General features: G+C 45.0%; 1 protein-coding gene across 5 annotated transcripts in view; it reads right to left on the bottom strand.

Moving 5' to 3' along the window:
* CNOT1 (CCR4-NOT transcription complex subunit 1) overlaps positions 1-25,959 on the bottom strand; it is a 73,775-nt gene that overhangs the window by 21,836 nt on the left and 25,980 nt on the right. For 3 of the 5 annotated variants that reach the window (XM_073605633.1, XM_073605634.1, XM_073605632.1), the window contains exons 6-22: positions 24,435-24,489; positions 24,136-24,339; positions 19,354-19,522; positions 14,598-14,724; positions 14,409-14,519; positions 14,153-14,323; positions 13,503-13,630; positions 13,187-13,427; positions 12,969-13,088; positions 11,340-11,462; positions 11,106-11,257; positions 10,615-10,765; positions 10,330-10,531; positions 10,102-10,230; positions 9,877-10,001; positions 7,360-7,410; positions 408-694 (exon numbers count right to left, since the gene is read on the bottom strand). In XM_073605633.1, coding sequence (XP_073461734.1) covers positions 408-694; positions 7,360-7,410; positions 9,877-10,001; positions 10,102-10,230; positions 10,330-10,531; positions 10,615-10,765; positions 11,106-11,257; positions 11,340-11,462; positions 12,969-13,088; positions 13,187-13,427; positions 13,503-13,630; positions 14,153-14,323; positions 14,409-14,519; positions 14,598-14,724; positions 19,354-19,522; positions 24,136-24,339; positions 24,435-24,489 — 2,546 coding nt within the window. The remainder of the gene's footprint in view (positions 1-407; positions 695-7,359; positions 7,411-9,876; positions 10,002-10,101; positions 10,231-10,329; positions 10,532-10,614; positions 10,766-11,105; positions 11,258-11,339; positions 11,463-12,968; positions 13,089-13,186; positions 13,428-13,502; positions 13,631-14,152; positions 14,324-14,408; positions 14,520-14,597; positions 14,725-19,353; positions 19,523-24,135; positions 24,340-24,434; positions 24,490-25,959) is intronic. The other 2 variants (XM_073605636.1, XM_073605635.1) reach the window with 1 other exon arrangement.

The raw sequence follows: 25,959 nt of genomic DNA on the forward strand, positions 1-25,959 counted from the left end.
AATGTCAAGGCAGGGTGGGATGATGCCCCCTCTGGGAGCTTTTCAAGCTTTGCAAGGTACATGCATGGCCTATACCAAGGCATTATCCAACTTTGGTTGAAGTTGCAGTGTTTGTTTTGTATCTACCAGGCATCCCTCCCAGCATTAGTTTTTGGTGAAATTGAACTAACCCTTTAAGGCCAAGAAGGAGGCGTGACCACACAACCCACATGTGCATGACTGGGCAAAAGGGTACTTCCAAGTATTTTTTCAATGCGTTATTTAATTTGCCCAATGACAATCCAGAATCCTGCAGTCTATGCGAATCACAAAGCTATTCAGCTTTCCGATTAATCTGTCCAGCACGTCTATCTTCACGCCATGCTGGAAACACAACAGAAGCTTCCCTGTACAGGAGACAGACATACCTGTTTTTGAACCTATCTAGTGCAGCGATGCCAAAGAAATACATTTTGGATCCATAAGGTTTGCGCAGTGCTTCCAGTACATAGCGCAGTGCCAGTCCTAAAGCCATGTATGTTACTAGTCCTTTTTCAATGATGCCACCAAACAAACAGGCAGTAATATGCAACTCCTTGTCTGGGTACTGAGGGAAGAAACGATACTCTTCAAACAAATTGCGCAGCATGCAGTTGAAGACTTCACGCTCCCGCTTTATGTTGGAGTCCTTAAACCTCTGCAGCATTTCCAATACCTGCAAGATAGCAAAGTGATGAGCAAGAAGAAAATCTAAATGTCCAGAAGGCAGCGAGTCGAATAATAAAAAAAATAAAAAAAAAAAAAAAACACCCCACACACAGATTTGGACTAAAGACATAAATCGAGAGAACACACAAAAAAAAAAAAAATTAAAAAGGAAGAAGGAACCCCAAATTACTGAAGCTGACCTCCAGGAGTTCAGCTACTTTGTAAAATGTACTAGCATGCTATAATAAGCAAGTCCAACAAGGTGCATGTCACCGTGTGGACTTCTCTATAATTTACATCCAACAGTTTTATGGCACTGGCACTCGGAAAGCACAGCTATCATACTCCCAGGGCTTGCACAGGAGAGACACTGTTCTCACAAACTGCAGATCTACCCACCCCTCTCTGCTGCACATTCACAGAAGCCTTTGTATTTGTGAATGAGTTAATATAATACAAAGCGCTCAGATAGGGCAGGAGAGGGGCAGGCACAGAAGCTGCACGCTACTCTGCAGCCCAAGGGGCTGAGACCAGAAGTGATATCTACACCCCCCAAAGCTCCATAAAACACTCAGATGTACATTAATGAGATAAAGTTCACAAGGTGGCAAATACCTCTGCAGACTTAAAGGGTTACTAAACCCACAACAGTAAAAATCAGTCTGTATATGCAGTAAAGCATGCTTGTTATACCTAATGTGGAACCTAAGTAGTTAATCCTCTGCAATGTGTAAAAAGGCGTTCAGATCCCATCTCCTCTGATTATCTCTTTCCACCGTCTCATATATGCTCAGTTTGGTGTGTATTGCTAAAGTTTTTTTATTTGGCGAGTGCATGGGATCAGCACAGGGCCAAATCAGCACTGTCCAGACAGAAGGTCAGGGGCCCTGCACCCCGATTGGATAATCGTGGGAGAAGGAAAACTCCTACGAGCTTTAAATCAGACACTCCTAGAAGTCACAAGACTGCTCTAACTTCTGATGAGAAAAAGGTGTTTAGCAGTTTAATTGCATTTCCATGTTCTGTGTACTGTAGGAGACCAGATATAGTGATTGCAGGGTCATGGGTTTAGTAACACTTTAAAGGGGTAATTCCATTTCCATATGAAAAAACAAAAAGGCAAAATGATAAAAAGCCCAGGACACACTCAGCACCCTTGTAGAATGCACAGTGGCCTGAAAACAAAGATTCTTGGCCTGCAAGGGTATAAACCTGGACCACATTTTAGACGAATCAACCTGGTAATGGGGGTAGGCAGAGCTGCTAGCCCAGGGATGCTCAACATTTTGAAGATCGAGGGCTACTTAAGTGATTTGGTAACTGGCCACGGGGTTAAATTAAATTTTTTTTCTTCAACAGCATAATTAACATTTTTTTCTCTGCAATCCTGGCAGGAGGGAAGAGGAGGAGAAGTTGGCTCTCAGCGTTTGGGGGGGGGGGGGACCACACAAACACGGTTCCTGTAATTGCCCCTTCAATCAAAGTGTAAAACAATGTTTCAGGGAGGCCCCACACAGGCCCCCTGGAGAATGGCCGCCATCACAACCCCTAGTGCTACACCAGTAGGTGAGGGCTGTGGCAAACATGTCGACTTTGGGGTCTTACCGCCCCCCCCCCCCCCCAAAGCCACAAATGTAAAACGAGCCCTTACTGTCTTGAGCCCCCTATAAAACTGCAGTTTACCCGAGTACGGTGCAATTTCTGAAAATGCACCAAAACTCCTGAATGCAGGAGTTATGTTGTGGTTTCAGAAACTACACCACATCTGTATAATTGAAGTCTATGGCTCTGGGATGGCATCTTGGCAAGCCCAGATCGCGATCAACAGGCTGCTGACCCGGGCAACTGCTTCCATGGTTTGAGATTGAGGGACACAGGTTGAGCACCCCTGTGCTAGACCTTTTCTAGGGCCACCCAAAACATAGTGCCAGGTCATAATTACATCCAGGCAATGAAGGGCCACCTCTCTGGGAAGAGGATGAGGGTAGAACAAAATCTTTGTTTAAGTGGAAGACAAACACCTTAGGTAAAGACAGATGAGGGCGAAGAACCAGGAAGGAAGGAAGGAAGGAAGGAAGGAAGGAAGGAAGGAAGGAAGGAAGGAAGGAAGGAAGGATAGATAAACCAGGAAGTGAACTTCCAAGCACAAATCATGGTGGAAACAATGACTTGGGAAAGGCCTGAGTCCTTTAGCACCGGTCTTTTAAAGCCATTACATTTAAAGCAGTTAGATTGGACCTTAACCGCTTCAATACAGGGCACTCCGCACCCCCCAGCAGAATTTTCAGCGCTGTCACATTCTGAATGACGATTGCGCGGTCATGCAACACTGTACTCAAACTACATTTTTATAATTTTCTTCCCACAAATAGAGCTTTTTGGTGGCATCTGATCACCACTGGGGTTTTTATTTTTTGCTAAACTAAAAAAGATCAACGTTTTTGGGGGAGAAAAAAAAAAAAAAAAAAAAGTTTTCTTAGTTTATTATAACATTTTGTTCTCTCCTTTACTGATGGGCACTGATACGTAGTAGAATTGATGGGCACCGACAGGCAGCACTGATGAGGTACTGATCAGCTCCGCCCCTATCAGAGGTGCCAATGTGCTGATTATCAGCGCAGACCCCCCCCCACCCTCTGACAGGAGAGCCGCCGATCAGCTCTCCTGTCAGCATGAACCGAGGAAAGCCTTTTACCGGCACTTCCTGGTTACACACTGATCAGCTATGATTAACACATAAGCTGCGACCAAAGAGCCTACGTCATAGGCTCTTTACCACGATTTGGAGTTGGGGTGTGTCGAAGTGACACAACATGCGTATGACATCCAATCAGGATAACTTAACCACTTTGCACACGTCATTTTGTTATATGGCATGCGGGAAGTGGTTAAGAAAGAAGGTCCACGCAGTGTGGAAGGAACAGAGCATCTGACAAAACAAGATCCACAAACCAAGCCCTGCTTGGCCATTTGGAGTGCCTTCTTGTTGGATTCTAGGTAACAAATAGGGAAGAGTTTTAAAGGAAAAAAGTCAAGTCAGGGAGCACATGTGCCACAGAGCCACCAGAGCATCCAATGCTTGCACCCAGGGGTACTTTGACTTTGTCACGAACTTAAACAACTGGAGTCTGGACACATCGATTGAAGTCTGGATGTCCCCAGCATGGACAGATTTTGAAAGTCTGCTTGCCAGTTGTCCACCCACGGGATGAGAAAGCAGTGGTACATGAAGTTCCATTGAGGATAAGTAAGGCCTCCAGGGCCACAGCCAAGCTCCTGGTTGGCCCCCTTTGGTGACTGATGCAGGCCATTGCCATGGCATTGTCAGATTGTACCCAGATAGGGCAATCCTGGAGGAGAGTTGTCCAATGGGAAATAGATTGTCTGAAGTTCCAGGCTGTAGCTGGGGAGACCTCCTCCTGAGACCAACAGCCCAGTGTGGATAAATGATCCATCACCCCACCCCCAGCTGAGGAGGATGGAATCTGGCGATGATCCACCAACTGAAGGGGAAATTCCAATCGATGCCAGAAATCCGTTCCATTTTGTCAGTATCCCTCTGTGTGGGAGGTCTGACTTTATATGACCATTTTTCTCAGATTTCCACACATGTTCCCAATGAAGATTTGTCTGTAGACGCTATAATGTGGTACAAGTCTTCATAGGATATTTTTATGTGAACCCATTGTTTTATGTCAGGGTACCCGTTAACGGTTTTAAACATTTGTACAATAAACGTTGTATTTTTTATAATGATGCCTGTTTAATGGTTCCACAAATTGAAGCCCGGGAAAGTCCCTTGCTTCAAGGGACTTGAAACAAATCATTGCCTTGGAGGTCTGGAACAGTGTTGTGCACAAGCGTTTGCTTTGAAAGAAGCCACAAGACCCAAAATACTCACAGAAAAATGGATGAACGTGATACGCAGAGAAATTAGACAACAGACATGAAGGAGAAGCTTTTGAAATTTGTTCAGCAGAAGGAAAATCCTGGTCAAGGTGGTGTCCAGAATAAGTCCCAGGTACCCCAAGTGAGGAGATGCAAACACTGATCCTGCCAATGCAGGGTTTCTCAATTCCAGTCCTCAAGGCGCACCAACAGATCATGTTTTCAAGCTCTCCATTATTTTGCACAGGTGATTTGATCAGTTTCACTGCCTTAGTAATTACCACAGCCGTTTCATCTGAGGGAACTCTTGAAAACATGACTTGTTGGTGCGCCTCGAGGACTGGAATTGAGAAACACTGCTCCAATGTCTTGACTGATGGAGATCTCGTGCAAAGTCTGATGCAGACTGTTCACAGGTCGTCCAGGTAGCCCACCATTGCTATCCTGCGTAGACACAAGAGACCTAAGATTTGAGCTACTGTCTAACTAAAGACAAGTGGCGCTGACAGACAAAGTCCTAACTCCTGAGATGCTAGGCAATAACTGAACACCTTACTGCAGATTTGGGGGCGCTTTTAGTTTCGTTACACTCATCGTCCTGCTCCTGTAGGCGGCGACATCCATCATGAAGTATGGCTGTGTCCTTCAATGAACGAAAAAAATGTAATTTTTGGTGAAATACTCCCACAGGAAAATCATGTATAAAAAGGGATGCAGACCCTAACACTTTCCTTACAGCTCTGCAAGTGCAGTAGCTGATTGGTAAATATAAAACCACTCCCATTCACGTACATTTTTCACATGGACACAGCCATTTCCTCAGAACAAAAAGGTAAGAAACTGCAACAAAGTTTGTTAAAATCCCGAACAGTGTACACAGATCACCTAGAGGGGAATGTTTTTTTTTTCTACAAAAAGTGTAGTATGCTTCATCAAAAGTGGCTGAATTTCTGAAGTCAAGTTTTAAAATATACAACCAGAACAGTGCCCAAGACATTATAAGAGCCAAATTCTCAATGGAGGGGAAGGAAGGCTAGTCAGACATCTCATGAGAGCAAAACTTTGAAAGTTGTACAAACGGGCAATACAGTTCACTTGAATTAAGCACAGGCCAATAAATCATTCCTTCCACAGTGCAGAAACATTTGTCAGTTTACGGCTGCATCCTCTGTCTTCCTTGTGCGCCACTTTCCTGAACTTCTGGGTGAGTGCATATTCATGATGTCATTACCAGTCTTTTGTCATAAACCCTCATCCCTGCCCGTCAGGGTTTTTGTATACTGAGCATGTGTGTACATTTGCAGTACTGCTGTGCCATGATGGGACTCCTTGCGCACAGAAGTGAAGTCACAGCCCAGCCAACCACAGCTAAAAGGTTTAAAACCTGGAAGGAAGATCAAGAGAAGAGATAGGCACCTGTGCGCCACAGGAGCACAGACAATGCTGTGGGAGGAGAAAGAGGAGGAGAAAGAGGAGGAGAAAGAGGAGGAGAAAGAGGAGGAGAAAGAGGAGGAGAAAGAGGAGGAGAAAGAGGAGGAGAAAGAGGAGGAGAAAGAGGAGGAGAAAGAGGAGGAGAACTCCACCAAGGGAAGAGATGCGGGTGTTCAACACCTTCCCACCCAGCCAATTGTAACAAATTATGGCCGGGAGCACTGTTCTGGGAAGAGGTCATATGACGTCCTCCCAGAATCGGGTCAATCACCCACCGTGTCCACCGAACACGATAGATCACATGACAGTTGTACACAATGAAAGGCTTGGATTCATGCCTTTCATTATGCACCATTGTGATGAGCCCATTGGCCTTGTCTGCACCATGTGACCTACCCACCCATTTGTACCAAGTGATTAACTGTGGCCAACCACAATAGTAAACACTGAATGTGCTGAGCACTGCTGAAAAAATAAAAATCTTGATCACCTCCCCAGAATAGTACAGGGTCAATATGGTAACACTGTACCCGCGCTGGTCACAGTATTAAAAACAAAAATTATTTAAAAGTGTGACAGCGCTGAAAGCTAGCAAAAAAGTGTCCAGTGGTTAATATCACGCTTAACTCTTCAAAGCGCAATTAGGATCTAAAGCAGAAAACGAAATCCTGTATCCTTTACAACAAAAGGAAGCCGCCATCTTAAGTGGGGTACACACTAAGAAATATTGGGCGAATGGTTGTCCAATTTCGACGTTTCACAGCAAATCTGAACTGATTAACGGAAATTCGTACAAATATGCTCACGAAAAAACTCGTACGATAAAGGCTTTTTGTTTATGGTTTCTGATCATGCACAGTATCTCTTTTCTTATTTTTCTTGTACGAAAATAGTTTGTTCTGTTCTGGTACGAGAAATTTTGGAGTTTGACCCTTCAGGAATTTTCGTATGAAAATTCGGAAATCGGCTGTCGAAAGTGGTGTACACACTATACAAAAATTCTTTTGATGAAAATGTTGACCCGATTTTCAGCCTATGTTTGATCTGCAACTGCCATGGTGCTGCACGTGTGATCAGTTATGATACCTGCCATTCCCGATGCTTTCACAGTTTGGTTGAGAGCAGAAACAGCCGTGACAGTTATTTATGGCATGCCTTAAAGTGGAACTAAACCCATCAATATGGTCAGGGGCTGGCGGATCCAGTTGAGAACTGCAGTCTTTTCTACAGCAGGTGCATATAAGGTAGAGAGGTACTCTGCCTACAGGAGACACATCTCACCAAGTCCACAATGATACAAACTTAAAAACGGAGGGATTTTCAGAATCAATATCAATATCACTCAGTTCATACCTCATATTCAAGAGCAGTGAGCATCCTGGTTGGAACGGGGGTGGTGTTCTCCTGTAGGCAGATTAATATAGATGAACACGGTCGTTATATTTATTTGCATTGCTCTAAAGAAGACAAGATTCATGTTCTAACATATATATCCCTCCACCATTTAAAATCTGAGATCCTATAAAGATTAATGGAGTTTAATGGTAGATAAGACCGATATACCAGTCATTTTAGTGGGGGATTTCAATATGGTCATGGATAGGTTCTCACTGGGGTCACCAATAGATGGTGTTTCCGACAGTCAGTTATCTTAACTTTTGGGGAGGTGGGGTTGATGGACATCTGGAGAGTGCGGAATCCGAATGGTCATCAATATTCTTGTTACTCCAGAACACACTCCACACTCTGCAGAATTGATCTGGCCATGGGAAACGAGGAGGTACTGCAGCTAGTAAGGAATATATAGAATACCTGCCAAGAGGCCTCTCAGATCATTCACTGTTGGTGATGTCGGTGAGCCTGGGGGGGGTTGGGTTGTGTCGCTGTCCAGGTGAATGGAAGATAAGCCAGTTCTGGATGGAATTAATGGGAAAACCAGATGGGGTGTCGATGGCTATAAAAGCGTTTGTTGTGACAAACACTGTTACGGCCTCAGCAGGGGCGATATGGGATGCTCTTAAAGCACATCTTCGGGGCATACTAATCCAGCAAGTATCGAAGATAAAGAGACAGACCAAAGAAAGGGAAGAGGCTATTAGGGAGGGAGTGGTAAAAGGCAGAAAAACAATATTTGGAGGACCCGACACCTGATAAGCTTAGGGAATGGTCAGCTAAACAAAAAGAATAATCAAACAACTGTGCTAAAGGAAAGCAGAGAATAAGCGGCTCTTTCAAAAACAGAGCTAATTTGGGGAAAGCGTGGGGTGTATGTTGGCCCTCTTAGTTAAAAGAAACTCTTCTTCCTCCATTATACCTGCAAGTAGGACAGCAAAGGGCAGGGTTTCTTCATATATTCCAGAGATCACACACATAGTTAAAGGGTATTATGAAGAATTGTATAGGTCACCACAGGAAGACACTGAAGGTGAGATGGGAGCCTTTTTAAGGCTCGGTTCACACATGGGCGGCACGACTTGCAGGTCGCCTCGGCGAGGCGACCTGCAAACGACTGCCGGGGCGACTTGCGAGACGACTTCTGCATAGAAGTCTATGCAAGTCGCCCCAAGTCGCCCCCAAAGTAATACAGGAACCTTTTTCTAAGTCGGAGCGACTTGCGTCGCTCCGATTAGAACGGTTCCATAGCACAGAACGGGAGGCGACTTGTCAGGCGACTAGGTCGCCTGACAAGTCGCCCCAGTGTGAACCGAGCCTTAGGGACTGGAGGTCCCAACCCTTTCAGGGAAGGATAAAGAATGGATGCCCCAATAAGCCTGGAAGAATTACAACAGGCGGTAGCCTCCCCCACCCCACGAGTCCTCATATAGGTCTAACACCCTATTGTGCACGGATGTTAAAACTTTGGTGAAAGTGCTAGCAGCTAGATTGAATAAAATCATCAAGACCAATCTGGCTTTATATCAGATAGGTCCACTAGTATGAACATAAGGTGGGTATATTTAAACCTATAGACCCCAAAAGATAACGAGGAGTCAAGGGCCATTCTGTCACTTGACACTGTTAAGGCTTTTAATAGCTTGGAATGGCACTATCTCTGGCGGGTTCTTGCGGCGTTCCAGTTTGGCCCTTCCTTCGTTAACTGAATAAAAACACTTTATGGGAGGCACCATAAGAGAAAGTTACTGCAATTAATATTCAGAGACATTCCAACTAATGATGGGAACAAGACAGGGGTGCCCTTTACCCCCCCCCCCCCTTCTATGGAGCCTTTGTTGATGGCTATGAGATCATGATCAGATGTATTAATAAGGAGAAATAACAAGGGGAATATATGAGAGAGTAAGAAGTAGGTGTAGCTGTAGAAAGACGTACAAATGAATAAGATAATAATGGTGTAAACAGGGACACTGATTAGGAAGGAGTTTGATGGAAGTTTGGTGGGTGGGAGGAATATAGCACGCATTATAAACTGAAAGCTATGTTAGTAATATATTCCCTTAGAGAAAGGGGTGGGGAAGGGTTGAAAAGGGTAAATGTTATTTATGGTTTGTATAATACAATTCAATTTTCAATAAAGAATCATTAAAAACCCAAATGGATCAAAAAACAAACAATAACAACACCCCACACATTCCCAGCATGCCGGAATGCTAACAGTCACACTTGCTTGTACTTTCAAAACTGTCAAACCAGCAAATAAATGGTGTCATAAATGATCACATGTGCAGGATCATGGCAGTTGCAAATCAGAGGCCAAGGTGGCAACTTTCTTAGCTAAAAAGGATAGGAGGGATTAGTTCCGCTTTAAGTGGAAAGAACAGCATCAGGGGAGGGGTGGGGTAACATTAGCAAAGAAGGTTTTCTAATGCAAGGAGACCCCAGGAGGTGTAGAAACACTACTCAGTAACGTACCTCATCCACTGACATTGTGGGGTGCGGGGGCTGGTTGTAGATACGCTGGAAGTAGCTGTTTGCTTCATCATCAATTTCTTTAGTAAAGTGCTGGTTTGCTTCTGGCCATACCTGAGACAGGTCCGCTAGGGGAAGACAGAAGAATTAGAGGGGGATCTGGGCTGCTGTTTATGGACAGATAATAAAGCTCCCAGAAAAAAAAAAAAAAAAAAAAACACCACTTACTCTGCTGGAATGTTGGCTGATTGAGCCCTGAAGTGCTGAGTTTCCTCTGTCCAAACGGGTCACTATTCACAGCAGGAAGGCCCAGTCCTCCAGTGCTCATTCCAGATAGACTGCCTGTCCCAAGGCCACCTGCATAGAAGAAGCAAAATCAGAATGAAGCTTGGTGCCATCCACATACAACATAGGTGCTGACAGTAAAGAGCGACTTAACATGCTCCATCTAGGTACCTGGCAGCTGCGAGGAGAGACCACTGAGGCCACTAAAAGCAGTAGATTGGTTTGGAGTCGTGAGAGGGGGAAATGCCTTGGCTGGTGACTGTGGTGTGCTGAAAGCTGAGCCCAGGTTGGGAGGGAAAGCTGGAAGGCTCTGTGTATGAGGAGCAGCAGAACCACCAATGCTGAGAGAGGCCATTGCAGCCAGAGGGTCGATCTAGAGAAAGAAATAAAAGGTGACTATTTCCTCTGAACAGAACTACTCTCCATGCACAACCATATTGTGCAAAGCTAGATTACCTGTACCGGAGAGATGGCGTCCAGACTGCTCGTACTGGGAGGACGACCTTTCGGCATAACTCCCGGAGGAGGCTGCCGTGCCTTGTTTACCACATTGCTACAGTTGGCCACCATGGTAAGGATGGTTTCAGAAAGTTCCTGGGACACACTCCTGCAAGGAAGAGAGAAGTATAAGGAAGAGAGAATTACATGTATACCATAAAACGAGAGTCCTCTCTGTAGACGGCACCCACCATATGCTATTGTCAGCCATAGAACTGAACACCCAGAAATTTACACATACGGACTGACCCCACAAGCACTGTGTCCAGACCAACGTACTTAACCTACCCAAACTGCAACTCATGCCAATGTACAGATACAGACATACCCTACACGCACACTGCATCTGAGACCTACCCTAGACCCACACACTGCATTCGAGACAAATGTACACATACAAACCTACTACATACACTGCATCCGAGACTAATGTACACATAAAGACCTACCCTGCACAAGCCTGAAGGCATGCCAGCATCGTGGCCAGAGTTTCAGGAGGAAGCTGGGCGCTTTTCGGCTGGTCTTTCTCAGGAGCCATGCCGCCCAGTATGGAAGGACAGCGCCGCTTGAGGAAAGTCATGCAGGCTTGGACAAAGGGCTCCTTAAAATGGAGAACGTGAAAGTCTCAGCTCTGCAACACTTATATAGAATTGTGACCTACCAGAAGGCAAATCATCACTCACCCCATGTTCCCGTATTTTATCAGTCAGCCATTTATCCAGTTTGAGGTATTCCCGGCGTGACGCAAGTGCAGCAAGATCAATAACAAAGGCAAATGGAGTACCGTTCAGCAGCATTGACAAGGCCTAGAGAAGCAGAGAGATCCGTCAACTTACAAAAAGAAAACTGTAGTAATTTTGATTTTGTAGACTACGATTCTCAGTCTTATTTTTGCTCTTAGTTTTTCCTTTTCTGTAAATTCTTTGAAAAAAACTCAAAACACAAAAGAAAAAAAAAAAAAACCACACACCAACAAACACCACACACAAATGTATGCATGGCGCAATTTATAGTTGCGCCTGGCAATCAAGGCCTTAACCACTTAAGGACCAGCCCCGTTTTTAGATTTTAGCGTTTATATGTTTAAAACAGTTTTTTTGCTAGAAAATTACTTAGAATCCCCAAACATTATATATGGTTTGTTTACCAACACCCTAGAGAATAAAATGGCGGTCATTGCAATACTTTTCACACCGTATTTGCGTAGCGGTCTTACAAGCGCACTAATTTTTTGGGGGAAAAAAAAAAAAAAAACAGTTTTTTGAATAAAAATAAAACAGTAAAGTTAGCCCAATTTGTTTTTAGATTTTGAAAGATAATGTTACGCCGAGTAAATTGATACCCAACATGTCATGCTTCAAAATTGTGCCCGCTCGTGGAATGGCGTCAAACTTTTACCCTCAAAAATCTCCATAGGCGACGTTTAAAAAAAATTCTACAGGTTGCACGTTTTGCGTTAGAGGAGGTCTAGGGCTAGAATTATTGCTCTCGCTCTAATGATTGCGGCGATACCTCACATGTGTGGTTTGACCACCGTTTTCATATGCGGGCGCTACTCACGTATGTGTTCGCTTCTGCGCACAAGCTCGTCGGGACGGGGTGTTTTAAAAAAATTTTTTTTTTTTTCTTTTTTTACTTTACTTGATTTTATTTTTACACTGTTTTTTAAAAAATTGGGGTCACTTTTATTTCTATTACAAGGAATGTAAACATCCCTTGTAATAGAAAAAAAAAGCATGACCGGTTCTCTTAAATATGACATCTGGGGTCAAAAAGTTCTCAGATCACATATTTGGACTTAAATGCAATAAAAAAAAAAAATTGTCATTTGAAAAAAATGACAATAGAAAAATGTGCCTTTAAGACGTATGGGCAGAAGTGACATTTTGACGTCGCTTCCTCCCTATGGTATGGAGACAGGTGGGGGCCATCTTCCCCTCACTCATTTCCATACCCAGCAAGGGGACAGACACGATCGCCTCCACCGCTGCCGACGGCTTCGTTAAGTGGCGGAGGGGGGCCCCTCTCCTGCCACCGATAAAAGTGATCTTGCGGCAAATCTGCCGCAGAGACCACTTTTATCTTGTAGCCGACAAAACACGGGGATACCGGGGTTATGGCAGCTAGCTTCTGCCATAACGATATCCGTCCCCAAAGTAGGGACGTACATCGGCAAGTGGTTAAACTTTCCCACCCCACATTCATATTTACATACTCCCCAAGTACAAAAAGGAAAATATGTGAAATTGGCCAAGCAATTGAAATTCCAGGATCTTTGGAAATTCAATATGAGCCACAATACATCTCCTTACCTTCAAGTCCTGGGCTACATCAAGTATACGAGACAGGCGGGCCTGATCATACTGCTCACCTCGCATATACCACTCTGCCATGGCATGCATGATCAGCTGGCGGATGGAGGGAGACTGGCCCTGTGGCAGAAGTATGAAAAGGGTCAACTTTCAATCCCCCATAAAAAAAAAAACAAAAAAAAAAAAAACACCATTACGTTTGCAAAAAGTGAACTTACCTGGCCGTGCCATGCATAGTGCAAAATGATGGCAGAGTTGGGATGGTTACCCAGAAAGATCGGCATCAGAGTAGAGATGAGCTCGTGTCTTAGGGTATGCCAGGAAGTGTTGATCTGGAGCAGTGCCAGGACCAGCATGTCAGGACAGTGTTTGATGGGGTAGCTGAAGAGCTGTTTGACCTGTTCATATTGGCCCACCTCAGCCAGCCGAAGCAGGGACTCAATCAGATCCAAACTTTTCCTGAGAGCGACGAGGACGTGTCAGACAACACACAGACCAATCACAAACTTAACACATCACCAAATCTACAATTACCATGTAGCTATCTCCCGATTGTCATCTTCTGGTGGAGCCTTTAGGATGTCAGTTGCAACAGCATGGCAAGGGTAGTCAGCAAAGCAAAAGATGTCCGGATTCATCAAGGAATGCTGGATGAAGGAAAGCTGAAAGAGACCCAAAATTATACAGAGAAGGGTATACCACAAACCTTCATGAGCAAGCACCAGAATTGTCTGTAGCTGTATGTGCCAACTTCAGCCTAGCATTGAGATAGGAAACCTAAGGCACGGGTGCAGGGCAGGCATGCAACGTTGATTTCTGTGGCACCCAGATCACCACTTGGCATACATGCAGTCCTCCAGTGGGCCCCTTCTGACAAATACAGCACTGTTGCCACAGCTGTATCCGATAGTTCAGTAGACTCATTACAAGGCAGGTTCTGTCCTTTTGTACCTGTGGTCAACTCACTGCCATGATATTTCAAAGACCTGACACAAGTTTCAACCCTCCTCCCAGTACCAGCATAGGCCTGCCTGCAGCTGTCAAGGTCTTTACTGGAAAATGCCCTCCCACCTACCTGCTCTCTAGTGAGCCGCTAATTGCAGCAGATATGAATCAAAAGCCCCCCCATCTCTCCAACAGTGAAAGAAATGGGACAGATCTTTGTCTAGCGCACAGGTCCTCACCTGGCCCTCTGCGTGTTTCCAAGGCCTATAAATGAGATCGACTGGGAATACATCCATGCCAAGCCCCCTCTGGATGCCATATACTACAGTCTGGAGCCCCTTGCTGTCACGGATCAGGTACCCTGGATGATCCAGCTCATACGTCACTTCCTTGAAGTTCAGGTTGGGATTCTGCAGGTAAAATAAAAAACTTGTTATCTGGAGCAAAGAAAAAATGTCAACACAGAACAGAGGCCAAAATTTGGGCACAACTCACCAGCTCTTTTACTACATCAATCAGAACCTCCACGTTCCAAGTGTGAGCCTGCACGCCATCATTCTTGTCCTTGCCATCACTCCAGATGCCGCTGCCAGGGGCGGAGATTGACTGCAAAACATATGAATACTTAATACGACTGCTGGCAACATGCTTACCATATCCAGTGCTGCAGAATACTTGACTGACCTGTAAGGAGATGCCATCTGTGAGTCCAGAATGCGTCCGCGCCATCATCCCCAGGACCCGAGCGACCTGCACCGCAGTCACTTCCCGGACACCAAACTGGACGATGATATTGCGGCATTCTTCCACACTGGGGTAGACATGAAAGACCAAAGAAAAATGAATCGTGGGAAGCATTTGTCTAACCCTTGGGGCATTTTTCCTCCCACTGACCCCAACAATGGGGTATAATTCCTGTTACCGACACCAAGGATTGGGCACTATTCCTCCTCCTAACAATGAAGCACTATTCTTCCATTGACTCCAATGATGGGGCACCATTCGCCCAATGATGTCGCAACTGTCAACAGGAAAATTTTTACTGCTAATGGCCACAGGATAGTAAACTGGCCCTTTGTTTAGAAAAGTTGAGACCCCTGCTCTAAAAGATCACAAAAAAAAAAAAAAAAAAAAAAAAAAAAAAAAAAGGGAAGGAAGGAAGGAAGGAAGGAAGGATCCCTTTTGTAAACCACCATGCGCAACAAGTTCCCTCTGTAATAGGAGTTGACCCTGAAGTTTTACTGATGGCGCCAGCGGAAAACAATCCTCACGGAACCCATTTGGTCATAATCCCTTTAGCACCTCATATGTAAGCTATTTTAAATTTGAGCACAGACATCTGTCCATTTCTTTTGCAGGTCAGTGACCAGACCAGAGTCTATATCTCTCCCCGCAACCGTGTCTGTTGCAGGGATATTGTCATACCTGTAAAATTTCTCTTTACATCATGGGACACACTTGAATATTCATTACCTACAGGATTAGACAGGATCCCCTATATAACCCCCTTCCATGCAGGAAGTACACCAGTTTTGTAGTAAGACTGAATCCTTAAAAAAAAAAAAAAAAAAGGGGGGGGGGGGGGCGGGGGGCGGAAACCTGTGTGTCCCATGATGTACTTAAGAAAAAGGGAAAAACATAGAATCGTGCTAAACATGTGAAAATATTTGCATAAAGTGAGTGTACTCTCATACACCAACCCGATATTTAAATGGTCATATGTCCACGTATGTGCAACCATATAAATTGTGAAAAAAAAAAAAATTCTAAAATCTAAATGTCAAAATGACGTGACACCTGAAAAAGATATATAGATTGCCCAATAGTAAAACAAAACAATTGGCCAAATAGAAAAATGATATAATTGTGTCCAAAAACCTAAAAACAGTATCACCTGTGAACTATAAAAATTAATATATTGTAATGTCCATCCATAAATAGTGGAATCTTCGGGGGTTACTGCTTACCGGAAGCCCGTGATCCTCCGCTACAGAGGATCTCCATCTAGGTGGACATGGCAAGGTCCCTCTTTAGAAAAGAGGAGGTGCTGCATATTTGCCAGCTGGGAACAGAATGAGGAGATGTGAGGCGTTACGAGTTCCGTTTGGTGTCTCTGGAGACCACATTATCACCACTAACGTATCGAGGCTATTGGCTGTATCCGATATGCTCTGGAGGGCATTCCTCTATACTGGCTTCCCTTGATCCTCTGTAGTGGGGGATCACAGGCTTCCGGTAAGCAGTAATCCTCTACTTAATGGTGGACTGTGCACAAGTTCTTCACATAACTCCGAAGATTCCACCATTTATGGACATTACAATATATTAATTTTTATAGTTCACAGGGTGAGATACTGTTTAGGTTTTTGGACACAATTATCTTACATTTTTCTATTTGGCCGATAGTAATTGTATAACAAAACAATCGGGCAATCTATATATCTTTCAGGTGTCACGTCATTTTGACATTCAGAATTTTTTTTCCACAATTTATATGGTTGCACATACATGGACATATGACCATTTAAATATCAGGTTGGTGTACGAGAGTACACTCACTTTAGGCAAATATTTTTACATGTTTAGCGCGATTCTATGTCTATTTTTGATTACTGTATTTATGTTGTGCAGGAGAATTGCTGCTCTATTAATCTTTCACAGGTCATTCCACTGGTATTCTTTGGGATTGGGTATGTGTTTAGTTGTTTTTACTTACCCTAGTGCAGTTTCCATCCTTTTTTCGTTTTACTTAAGAAAAAGGATTTTAAAAGGCAAGTATGACGAAAAAAAATCCAATTTTCTTTTTCATACATCATGGGACACAGAGTTAGGCTAATATTCATTACCTACTGGGACGTCCCAGAGCAACAGCCATCAGAACTCTACGGCAGCCCACAGTACACGGCGGTCAGAAGCCGAATCTTCGGCTGCTCGAACATCCACTTGATAACATTTTTGTTAACGTATGTACTGAAGACCAGGTGGCAGCCTTACAAATCTGAACCACAGATACCCGATAGCGAAAAGCCCAGGAGGTTCCTACACCCCTGGTAGAATGAGCCCTCACCCTAAAGGGAGGAGCTTTGCGTTTCAGACCATAAACCTGAATGACCAATTGACAGACCCAATTGGCAATGGAAGCTGCCTGCCCCTTCTTGGGTAGTTCTTCCCCATCCTCAACCCATTCCTGCTCTAAACTAGGAGGCTCAGGGGAGGGGGATCTGTCACGCTTCCTGCTACCCTTCGGGATAGAGGCAATCATGCCAGCAATCCTGTGCTCTAACCCGGCTAGGGCCGAGGACAGTTCATCCTTGGTGATAAAGGGTGAAGCGGCATACCAGATAGGCGCAGCAGCTCAGATCGCCCGGAAGCCCCTGGTCTTTTCAGGGGATACAACACTAGGCATACGACTAGGTTCATCAGGAACTACTGATGACATAGGTGTGCCCTTCCCTATAGTTAGTCCCGCTTTTTTTTTTTAAAGACATTTACAAGCCACAAAAAGGGAGTACCTGGGTGTAGCATTAACACACCTCAGAAGGGAGACCCTTTAATAGGGCTCACCAAGCCCCTATGCAACAATCCTGCCAAGCAACACCTGGTGATTCACGTGACCCGGGTAAGGAGAGATGAACCGCTGCAAATGCCTGGTTCAGAGCCTGCTCTGTGTTCCAAAGCTGCCTTCTAGAAGCACGCTTGCTTAGCATACACAGCTTAAATAAGCTGGCTGTGCGCCGGGACGTTCTGCGCATGCGTGTGGTCCCGGCAAACGGGCGCAGCTGTATTTGTACATGACGCGAGTCCCCGTGTGCCCAGATTAGGCTACAGCACATGCGTGGCTCTGAGTGCGCAACGCCTATGGCAAAGCCGCGTGCGCCATGGCCGCCAAACAAACTGCTGAGCACAGCAGCACTCTTGCAAATGGCGAACCAAGGCGAAATGGTGCATCGTTGTGCGCCATCACACAGGTAAAAAACACAACCAGGCACAAGCACAAAAAAGGTACTTTGCAAACAACCAGTTAGCCCAAAACTCCCCCATATGATCACTGCAAACAGGTGTCCAGCCTCTAGCTCGCTTGACCGATTGTTACAATCACTGGGACACCCCACAATAAGTAAATAAGGAGGTTCCACTTAACCGTCCAGGTGCAGGGCAGCTTAGAAACTAGAGCCCAATCTTCACCCGTCACGGCAGGTTCCTGTCACTTGAGGACCTTCAAGGACTGGGTACCCTTTTCATGCTTAGGGTCCACTCTCTTGGACCTGTACAGCACCCTGCAGGAATGCCTTAGCGCTGTGGTATCCAGGATTCCACTTCGCAGGGTCCAGCAGCCACAGGTTGCATTACAGGCAAAACCTTGCAGGATCTAGTCTTCTTTGCGAGGCTTGTGTACCATTTATTTAAGCATATAGAGCCCCAACACAAATATATAAATATCAAAAAGATTTTCTCATCTAATTACTAATGCTAGCAGCGCAAGGATTAACCGGCTCACGCAGATATACTGCGGCAGAATGGCTCTCCTGGGCGAAATCCCGTATGGGTACTGCCTTCCCCTTTTCGGCCAGAGGGCGCACGCTCGCCCACCGCGGGACCTGATGCACGTAGCCAGCAGTCGCGATATTGCGTGCATAAGCGCCAGCACGGGGATTTGTGTATGTAAACAAACAAATCCCTGTGCTGTCAGAGGAGAGGTTTGTTACTAGTAAGTAGGAACAGCGATAGGTCTCCTCTCCTACTCAGTTCTATCCTTAGTTAGAACACATTGAGGGAACACACATTTAATTCCTTGATCGCCCATTAGCGTTAACCCCTTCCCTGCCAGTGACATTTACACAGTAATCTGCATTTTTATAGCATTGATCACTGTATAAATTGTCAATGGTCCCAAAAATGTCTGATCCGTCTATCGAAATACCATAAAATATATTTTATTTTTCATAGTTTGTAAATGCTATAACTTTTACGATAACCAATATGCTATAACTTTTACGATAACCAATAAACGCTTATTGCGATTTTACCAAAAATATTTAGAAGAAATAAAAAATATATACCGATGAAGACTTTATTTGGGGGATAAAAAAAAGACGCAAAGTTTGTTTGGTTACAGCATTGCATGCCTGCGCAATTGTCAGTTAAAGCAGCGCCAAATTGTAAAAAGTGCTTTGGTCAGGAAGGGGGTAAAAACATCTGGGGCTGAAGTGGTTAAAAAGTCAATGTTGACTGGGAAAGTTAAATTTCATCTTAGGCATGCGGTAAGCAAGTATTTGGCATTTTGCACTGTAGAGTAGGGATTAGCCATGTTCAAGTTAGGAAACTTGAACATGTACTGCAACATATGCGAACCAAGAGTCCCTGCTTTTATGCAACCGTTTGCTAGAAATTAGGCAAGGGTGTATAGCAGTGTAATTCAGAATCTCTAATGCAGACTAACCTGGAACAGAAGCTGTAACCCACTTCCTGCATGAAGTCTGCCAAGGAACTGTCCATCATGGTCTTGGTTATCCCGCCAGAATCAGATAAAATCCGGTCCATTAGGATGTCCCGTTTTTCAGGGTAGAGAAGTGGTGCAAGCACCACCGGACAGCGCTCCTGGGGGAAATCTGACAGGGGGAGAGTGGTAATATGGTAAACAATTCAGCAAAAGATTGCTAAAATAGCAGACACTTCTACAGAGCAGAGGAGGTGGAAATAAGCACTAAGAGCCCTTTCACACTGGGGCGGTTTGCAGGCGCTATTGCGCTAATAATAGCGCCTGCAAAACGACCCGAAAGTGCTGCTGCTTGCATTTCAGTGTGAAAGCCCCGAGGGCTTTCACACTGGAGCGATGCGCTGGCAGGACGGTAAAAAAAGTCCTGCCAGCAGCATCTTCGGAGCGGTGAAGGAGCGGTGTGTGTGTACCGCTCCTGCCCATTGAAATCAATGGGACGGCGCGGCTATACCGCCGGCAAAGCGCCTCTGCAGAGGCGCTTTGCGGTGGTATTTAACCCTTTCTCGGACGCTAGCGGGGGGGTAAAACCGCCCCCGCTAGCTGCCAAATACCGACGGTAAAACGCCGCTAATAATAGCGGCGTTTTACCGCCGACGCCGCCCCAGTGTGAAAGGGCTCTAACAGGTGGGAACCTCAAAGGATAAAAGAATAGAAATATATACTAATATATCAACTGCGTTTACTCTTTTTAAAATCATAAATGACAACAGAAACTTCCCAAATGACCCTGATCAAAAGTTTACACATCCCAGTTCTTAATACTGTGTATTGCCCCCTTTAACATCAATGACAGCTTGAAATCTTTTGTGGTATTTGTGGATGAGGCTCTTTATCCTCTCAGATGGTAAAGCTGCCCATTCCTCTTGGCATAAAGCCTCCAGTTCCTGTAAATTCTTTGGCTGTCTTGCATGAACTACACGTTTGAGATCTCCCCAGAGTGGCTCAATGATATTGAGGTCAGGAGACTGAGATGGCCACTCCAGAACCTTCACTTTATTCTGCTGCAGCCAATGACAGGTCGATTTGGCCTTGTGTTTTGGAAACCCTTTTCATGTCCAAGTATGTCCCATGCGCAGCTTCCTGGCTGATGAATGCAAATATTCCTCCAGTTTTTTTTTTTTTATAACATACTGCATTCATCTTACCAACAATTTTGACCACATTTCCTGTGCCTTTGTAACTCACACATCCCCAAAACATCAGCGATCCACCTCCGTGTTTCACAGTAGGAATGATGTACCTTTCATCATAGGCCATGACTCCTCTCCAAATGTAGTGTTTATGGTTGTGGCCAAAAAGCTAAATTTTGGTCTCATCACTCCAAATGACTTTGTGCCAGAAGGTTTGAGGCTTGTCTCTGTGCCGTTTGGCGTATTGTAAGCGGGATACTTTGTGGCATTTGCGTAGTAATAGCTTTCTTCTGGTGACTCGACCATGCAGCCCATCTTTAAGTGCCTCCTTATTGTGCATCTTGAAGCAGCCACACCACGTTTTCAGAGAGTTCTGTATGTCACCTGAAGTTATTTGTGGGCGTTTCTTTGCATAACGAACAATTTTCCTGGCAGTTTTGGCTGAAATTTTAGTTGGTCTACCTGACCGTGGTTTGGTTTCAACAGAACCCCTAATTTTCCACTTCTTGATTAGAGTTTGAACACTGCTGATTGGCATTCTCAATTCCTTGGATATCTTTTTATATCCCTTTCCTGTTTTATACAGTTCAACTACTTTTTCCCGCAGATCCTTTGACAATTCTTTTGCTTTCCCCATGACTCAGAATCCAGAAACGACAGGGCAGCACTGGATGAAAGATGCAAGGGTCTGTCAGGAGTCCAGAAACTCATCGACCTTTTATACACACACACACACCACAATTACAAGCAAACAGATCACAGGTGAGGATGGTTACCTTTAATAGCCATTTAAAGTTCAAACCTCTGTGTGTCAACTTGTGTGCATGTTATCAGGCCAAAATCACCAGGGTATGTAAACTTTTGAACAGGGTCATTTGAGTAATTTCTGTTGCGATCAGGATTTAAAAAAAAAAAAAAAAGTGTAAACACAGTTGATTGACAATTGGCTTCAGCCAAACACTAACCATGAGTGAAAGAAAAGTTTGTGTTATCATTCATACTCAGTAAAATGGCCAAGACAGCAAATTCTGCCAGGGTATGTAAACTTGAGCACAACTGTACATACAGTTCATCAATAAGAAATCCTAGGATATGTATCAGGGCAGCTGTCCAGTAGGCAGAAGCAAGCTCTCTATGGCACACAAGGAAACAGAAATAGGATGTGCCTCTGCGTAGCTGATGACTTTTAAAACAGTCACCTGTCCCAGAGTCCAACAATGCAGGCGCCCGAAGGTTCGCTCCTCTTCCCCGCAGCGCCGGCATTACTACTGTGGGCACCCGACTGACAGCTTGCGGCTTCACAACCGGGTGTGCACTGCGTGTCGTGAATGGCCGTGCAATCGTCTGGGACCTGTGACGTGTCTCAGAAGATTGGAGGGAGGGGCCACCTAGGGGGAAAGGAGACGTCGCCTAGGAAGCCCAGAGCGAAAGTGGGAGCTGGGTACCTGTCAAAATCAGATATGCCGCCCCCCCCCCCCAAAATGACATGCCAAATGTGGGCTGTCAGGGGGTAAAAAGGTACTTAAAGCAAAAGTTCCACTTTTGGGTGGAACTCTGCTTTAAGATGAATTAAAAAAATGGCAATTGACAACTTACAAGCATGATTAAAAAAAGGTAGGGCTCATCCATATAAAAAGTCCAGGACGTGGATGTAATCCACCTGCAATGGGGCTGTCAGGGTTAGCCGAGTGGCCTTGGCGCTGACGGGATGCGCCCGCCAAGGGGTTGCCAGGGTCGGCTGTGTAGATGTGGAGGGAAGGAGGAAGCCGGCCTGTTCCTCCCAAGATGGTGCAGAACCGCAATCGTGGCACGTGGTGTCGACGTGTGGTAGTCACCGGAGGGGGGTGGGGCTGCAATGCATTTCAGAGCTTGCGCAGTAGAGCCGTTGGGCATGTGCACCCTTTCATCAGGCAGGCTGCCGGTGAAAGAGCATGCATGCCCGACCGCTCCGCATGCTCTGAAACGCGTTGCAGCCCCTCTGGTGACAACCCCACATGCAGAGTGCCATGATTGCGCTCCTGCGCAATCTTGAAGGACCAGGACAGCTTCCTCCTCCCCACAGCGGACCCTGGCAGCCCCTTGGCGGGCGCATCCCATCAGCACCCCGGCCACTCAGCTGACCTAGACTGCCCCTCGACAGGCAGATTCCATCCACGTCCCAGACTTTTAAATTGAGGAGCTTTACCTTTATTCATGCTTGTAAGTTGCAAATTGGCATTTTTATTCATCTTAACCACTTACCGACTGGCTCATGTAGATATACGTCGGCAGTTTGAAGATGGATATCTCGGTAACGGCAGCAGCTGCTGCCACAACCGAGGTATCCATCTTTAGAGCCGGCGGTTCTGTTTACGATAATGGTGGTCTCTGCGGTGGATTTGCAGTGAGATCACGGTTATCGGCGGTGGGAGAGGTGCCACCCCCCTCTCACCGCAGGCGTCGGTAGCGGCGGAGGCGATAGGGACCTTTCCGGGTCTGGAGACGAGTGAGGGGAAGATGGCCCCCACCCGTCTCCATACCATAGGAGGGCGGAAGCGACGTCAAAACGTCACTTCCGCTCATACGTCTTAAAAAAGGCACATTTTTCTGTTGACATTTTTTCAAATTACATTTTTTTTTTTTTTTTTGCTTTTTAGTCCAATTATGAGATCTGAGGACTTTTTGACCCCAGATCTCATATTTAAGAGGACCTGTCATGCTTTTTTTCTATTACAAGGGATGTTTACATTCCTTGCAATAGGAATAAAAAGGGACCCATTTTTTTTTTTTTTTCAAAAAACATTTTTTTTCAATGTAATAAAATTAAGAAAAAAAAATTTAATGTGCCCCGTCCCGACAAGCTCGTGCGCAGAAGCGAACGCATACATGAGTAGCGCCCCCATATGAAAACGGTGGTCAAACCACACACGTGAGGTATCACCGCGATCGGTAGAGCGAGAGCAACAATTCTACCCCTAGACTTCCTCTGTAACGCAAAACATTCAACCTGCAGAATTTTTTAACCGTCGCCTATGGAGATTTGAGGGTAAAAGTTTGACACCATGCCACGAGTGGGTGCAATTTTGAAGCGTGACATGTTGGGTATCAATTTAATCGGTGTAACATTATCTTTCACAATATAAAAAAAAAATAAAAAAATTGGACTAACTTTCCTGTTATTTTTTTTTTCAAAACAGTGCGCTTGTAAGACCGCTGCGCAAGTATGGTGTGAAAAAAAAAAAAAAAAGTATTGCAGTGGCCGCCATTTTATTCTCCAGGGTGTTAGAAAAAAATATATATAATGTTTGGGGGTTCTAAGTAATTTTCTAGCAAAAAAAAACGGTTTTAAACATGTAAACACCTAAATTCCAAAACGAGGCTGGTCCTTAAGTGGTTAAACTTCTGACAGTCTGCATTTAGAGGCGCTTCCTTTGTTTTTCCTGTTTCCTTGTGCGACAAGGATGGGTTCACTGCGGTGTATACACTGCAGTCTTTGTACACCAGAGATTAGAGTACAACACAGCCCTATGCCCTCATCACAGGCTGCAGAGGATCTGTGTGCATATAGCTTGTCCCTCTCCATATAGAGCAGAGATTGCTTCTCTCCAGCACTCACCTCTGCGCAGGGTTTTAAGAAATGCCACAATCTGCTCCTGTCCCACCCCGAAGGCTCCTTTCTGGCCAAAAAGGAGATTGGAGAGGAGGAGGTGCAGGACCTCTATGGCAATGTCCTGGAATCCACCTTCTTGGCTGCCACTAACGTCCACGTCAACGTAGGAACGCAAGAGATCAGGGAGTTTCTGCTTCACAAACTGTGCAGCTGTAGGAACAAGGCAAAAAGTTAAACTGAAGAAATCCACCCAGAGTAAGAATCCCATCCTACTATATATAGGACGAGAATGACGAAACACTTACCAAAGCCTCGCAGGTCGCTGTTGCAGGAGTTCAGAAGGGCCAAGCCAAAGATCACCTAAAATGAGGAAAATATTGTAACCACATCTTATCAAAATACATTTAGGCTCTACCTAAAAGGGGTCAAAAAAATGGGGGGGGGGGGGGGGGGGGGAATAGATCACACGCCTCATAGTACAGTGCATTAATCTACCTGGTAAACCTAAGCATGTCCTGAAAATAAATAACTATTCAGAAGCAAAACACAGATAATTAAAGAAACGTGTCCAAAACACTCCCAAAAATTAAAAAAATTAGTATTACCAATCTAATTTTTTGCATGGATTTTTGGAGCGTTTTTAAAACTGGTTCTACTTTTAGTGTATACTTTGGTTTACTAGGTAAATTCACTATTAAAAAAAGCACTGTACTATGAGGGATTTTTTTTTTAAGCTTTATTTTTAGATTAGTAGGGTAATTTAAGCATGTCAGCTGTTCTTTATTACTTTTGGTTTAATAGACACAGACTTTTTACATTAGTGTTTTTTTATATTAATATCTGAAAAATTTGTAAAAAAACACCACAAAAGCAAAGAAATTCCAATCACATCTCCAATCAATGAATGAATGATTTGTATAGCGCTGCAAATGCGAAATGAATTGCCTCAAGGTGCTGGATCTGTCCTGTGTTGTGTAGCTTCTTAGAAGAGGTAGGTCTTGAGTTTCTTCCTGAAGGCCTGATGGTTTTCTTCCATGCGAATGTGAGTAGGTAGAGCGTTCCATAACCAGGTACATTACATATGCCCCAGGCTCTTCACCACCAGGAACCGTCCCACGTATCCCAGACCTTTTTCCACCAGGGCGGGTAGCCATGTCCTAGGCCAGGGGTGCCTAACCGCTAGGCCACATGTGGCTCGCAACCTCCGGCTCTGGGATGGCAAGCCCAGATCGCAGGTTCCCGATTCACCATCCCAGAGAAAAGAATGGAGCCGGCGGTATAGAAAGCATGAGGCTGCAGTAGAAAGCAGAGCCGATGCTTCCTGTATAGTGCCAGCTTCTGTCACAGGCGGAGTGATACCAATTGCACTATGACCTCCTGGGACAGCAGTCACCAGCCATAGCCACCCTGGGGGACAGCCAGCAGTATCCGCCAGCCATAGCCACCCTGGGGGACAGCCAGCAACCAACCTGCAGGAATCCCGAAAGGAAAAAAAATTGAAGATGGAGTTCAGTTTTTAATTCAAGTCAAACAGCAATGGGCATATATCTGTTCTCTATACTGGTACACTAGCTACACCGAGTCAGACTTCTGTTATGTGTGGGTTCGGTGCGCTCAGAAAGTGCACCACACCTGTAAGATGTAATAGAAGTCTATGGCAAAGTGAGGCTAACCCACAGGAAAGCCACAGCGCATCAGTGTAAAAGCAGCCTTAAGCCCCTATTAAGAATGATCAGGTCCGCCTGTCTGTTTTTCAGTAGGCCCAAATCGGACCATCCATTTACCTCTATGGAATGGCAGATGGAAACCGATGTGTCAGTTTACAACGGA

The sequence above is a fragment of the Aquarana catesbeiana genome, linkage group LG11 (genome assembly GCF_042186555.1).
Source record: "Aquarana catesbeiana isolate 2022-GZ linkage group LG11, ASM4218655v1, whole genome shotgun sequence".
Taxonomy (NCBI): Eukaryota; Metazoa; Chordata; class Amphibia; order Anura; family Ranidae; genus Aquarana; species Aquarana catesbeiana.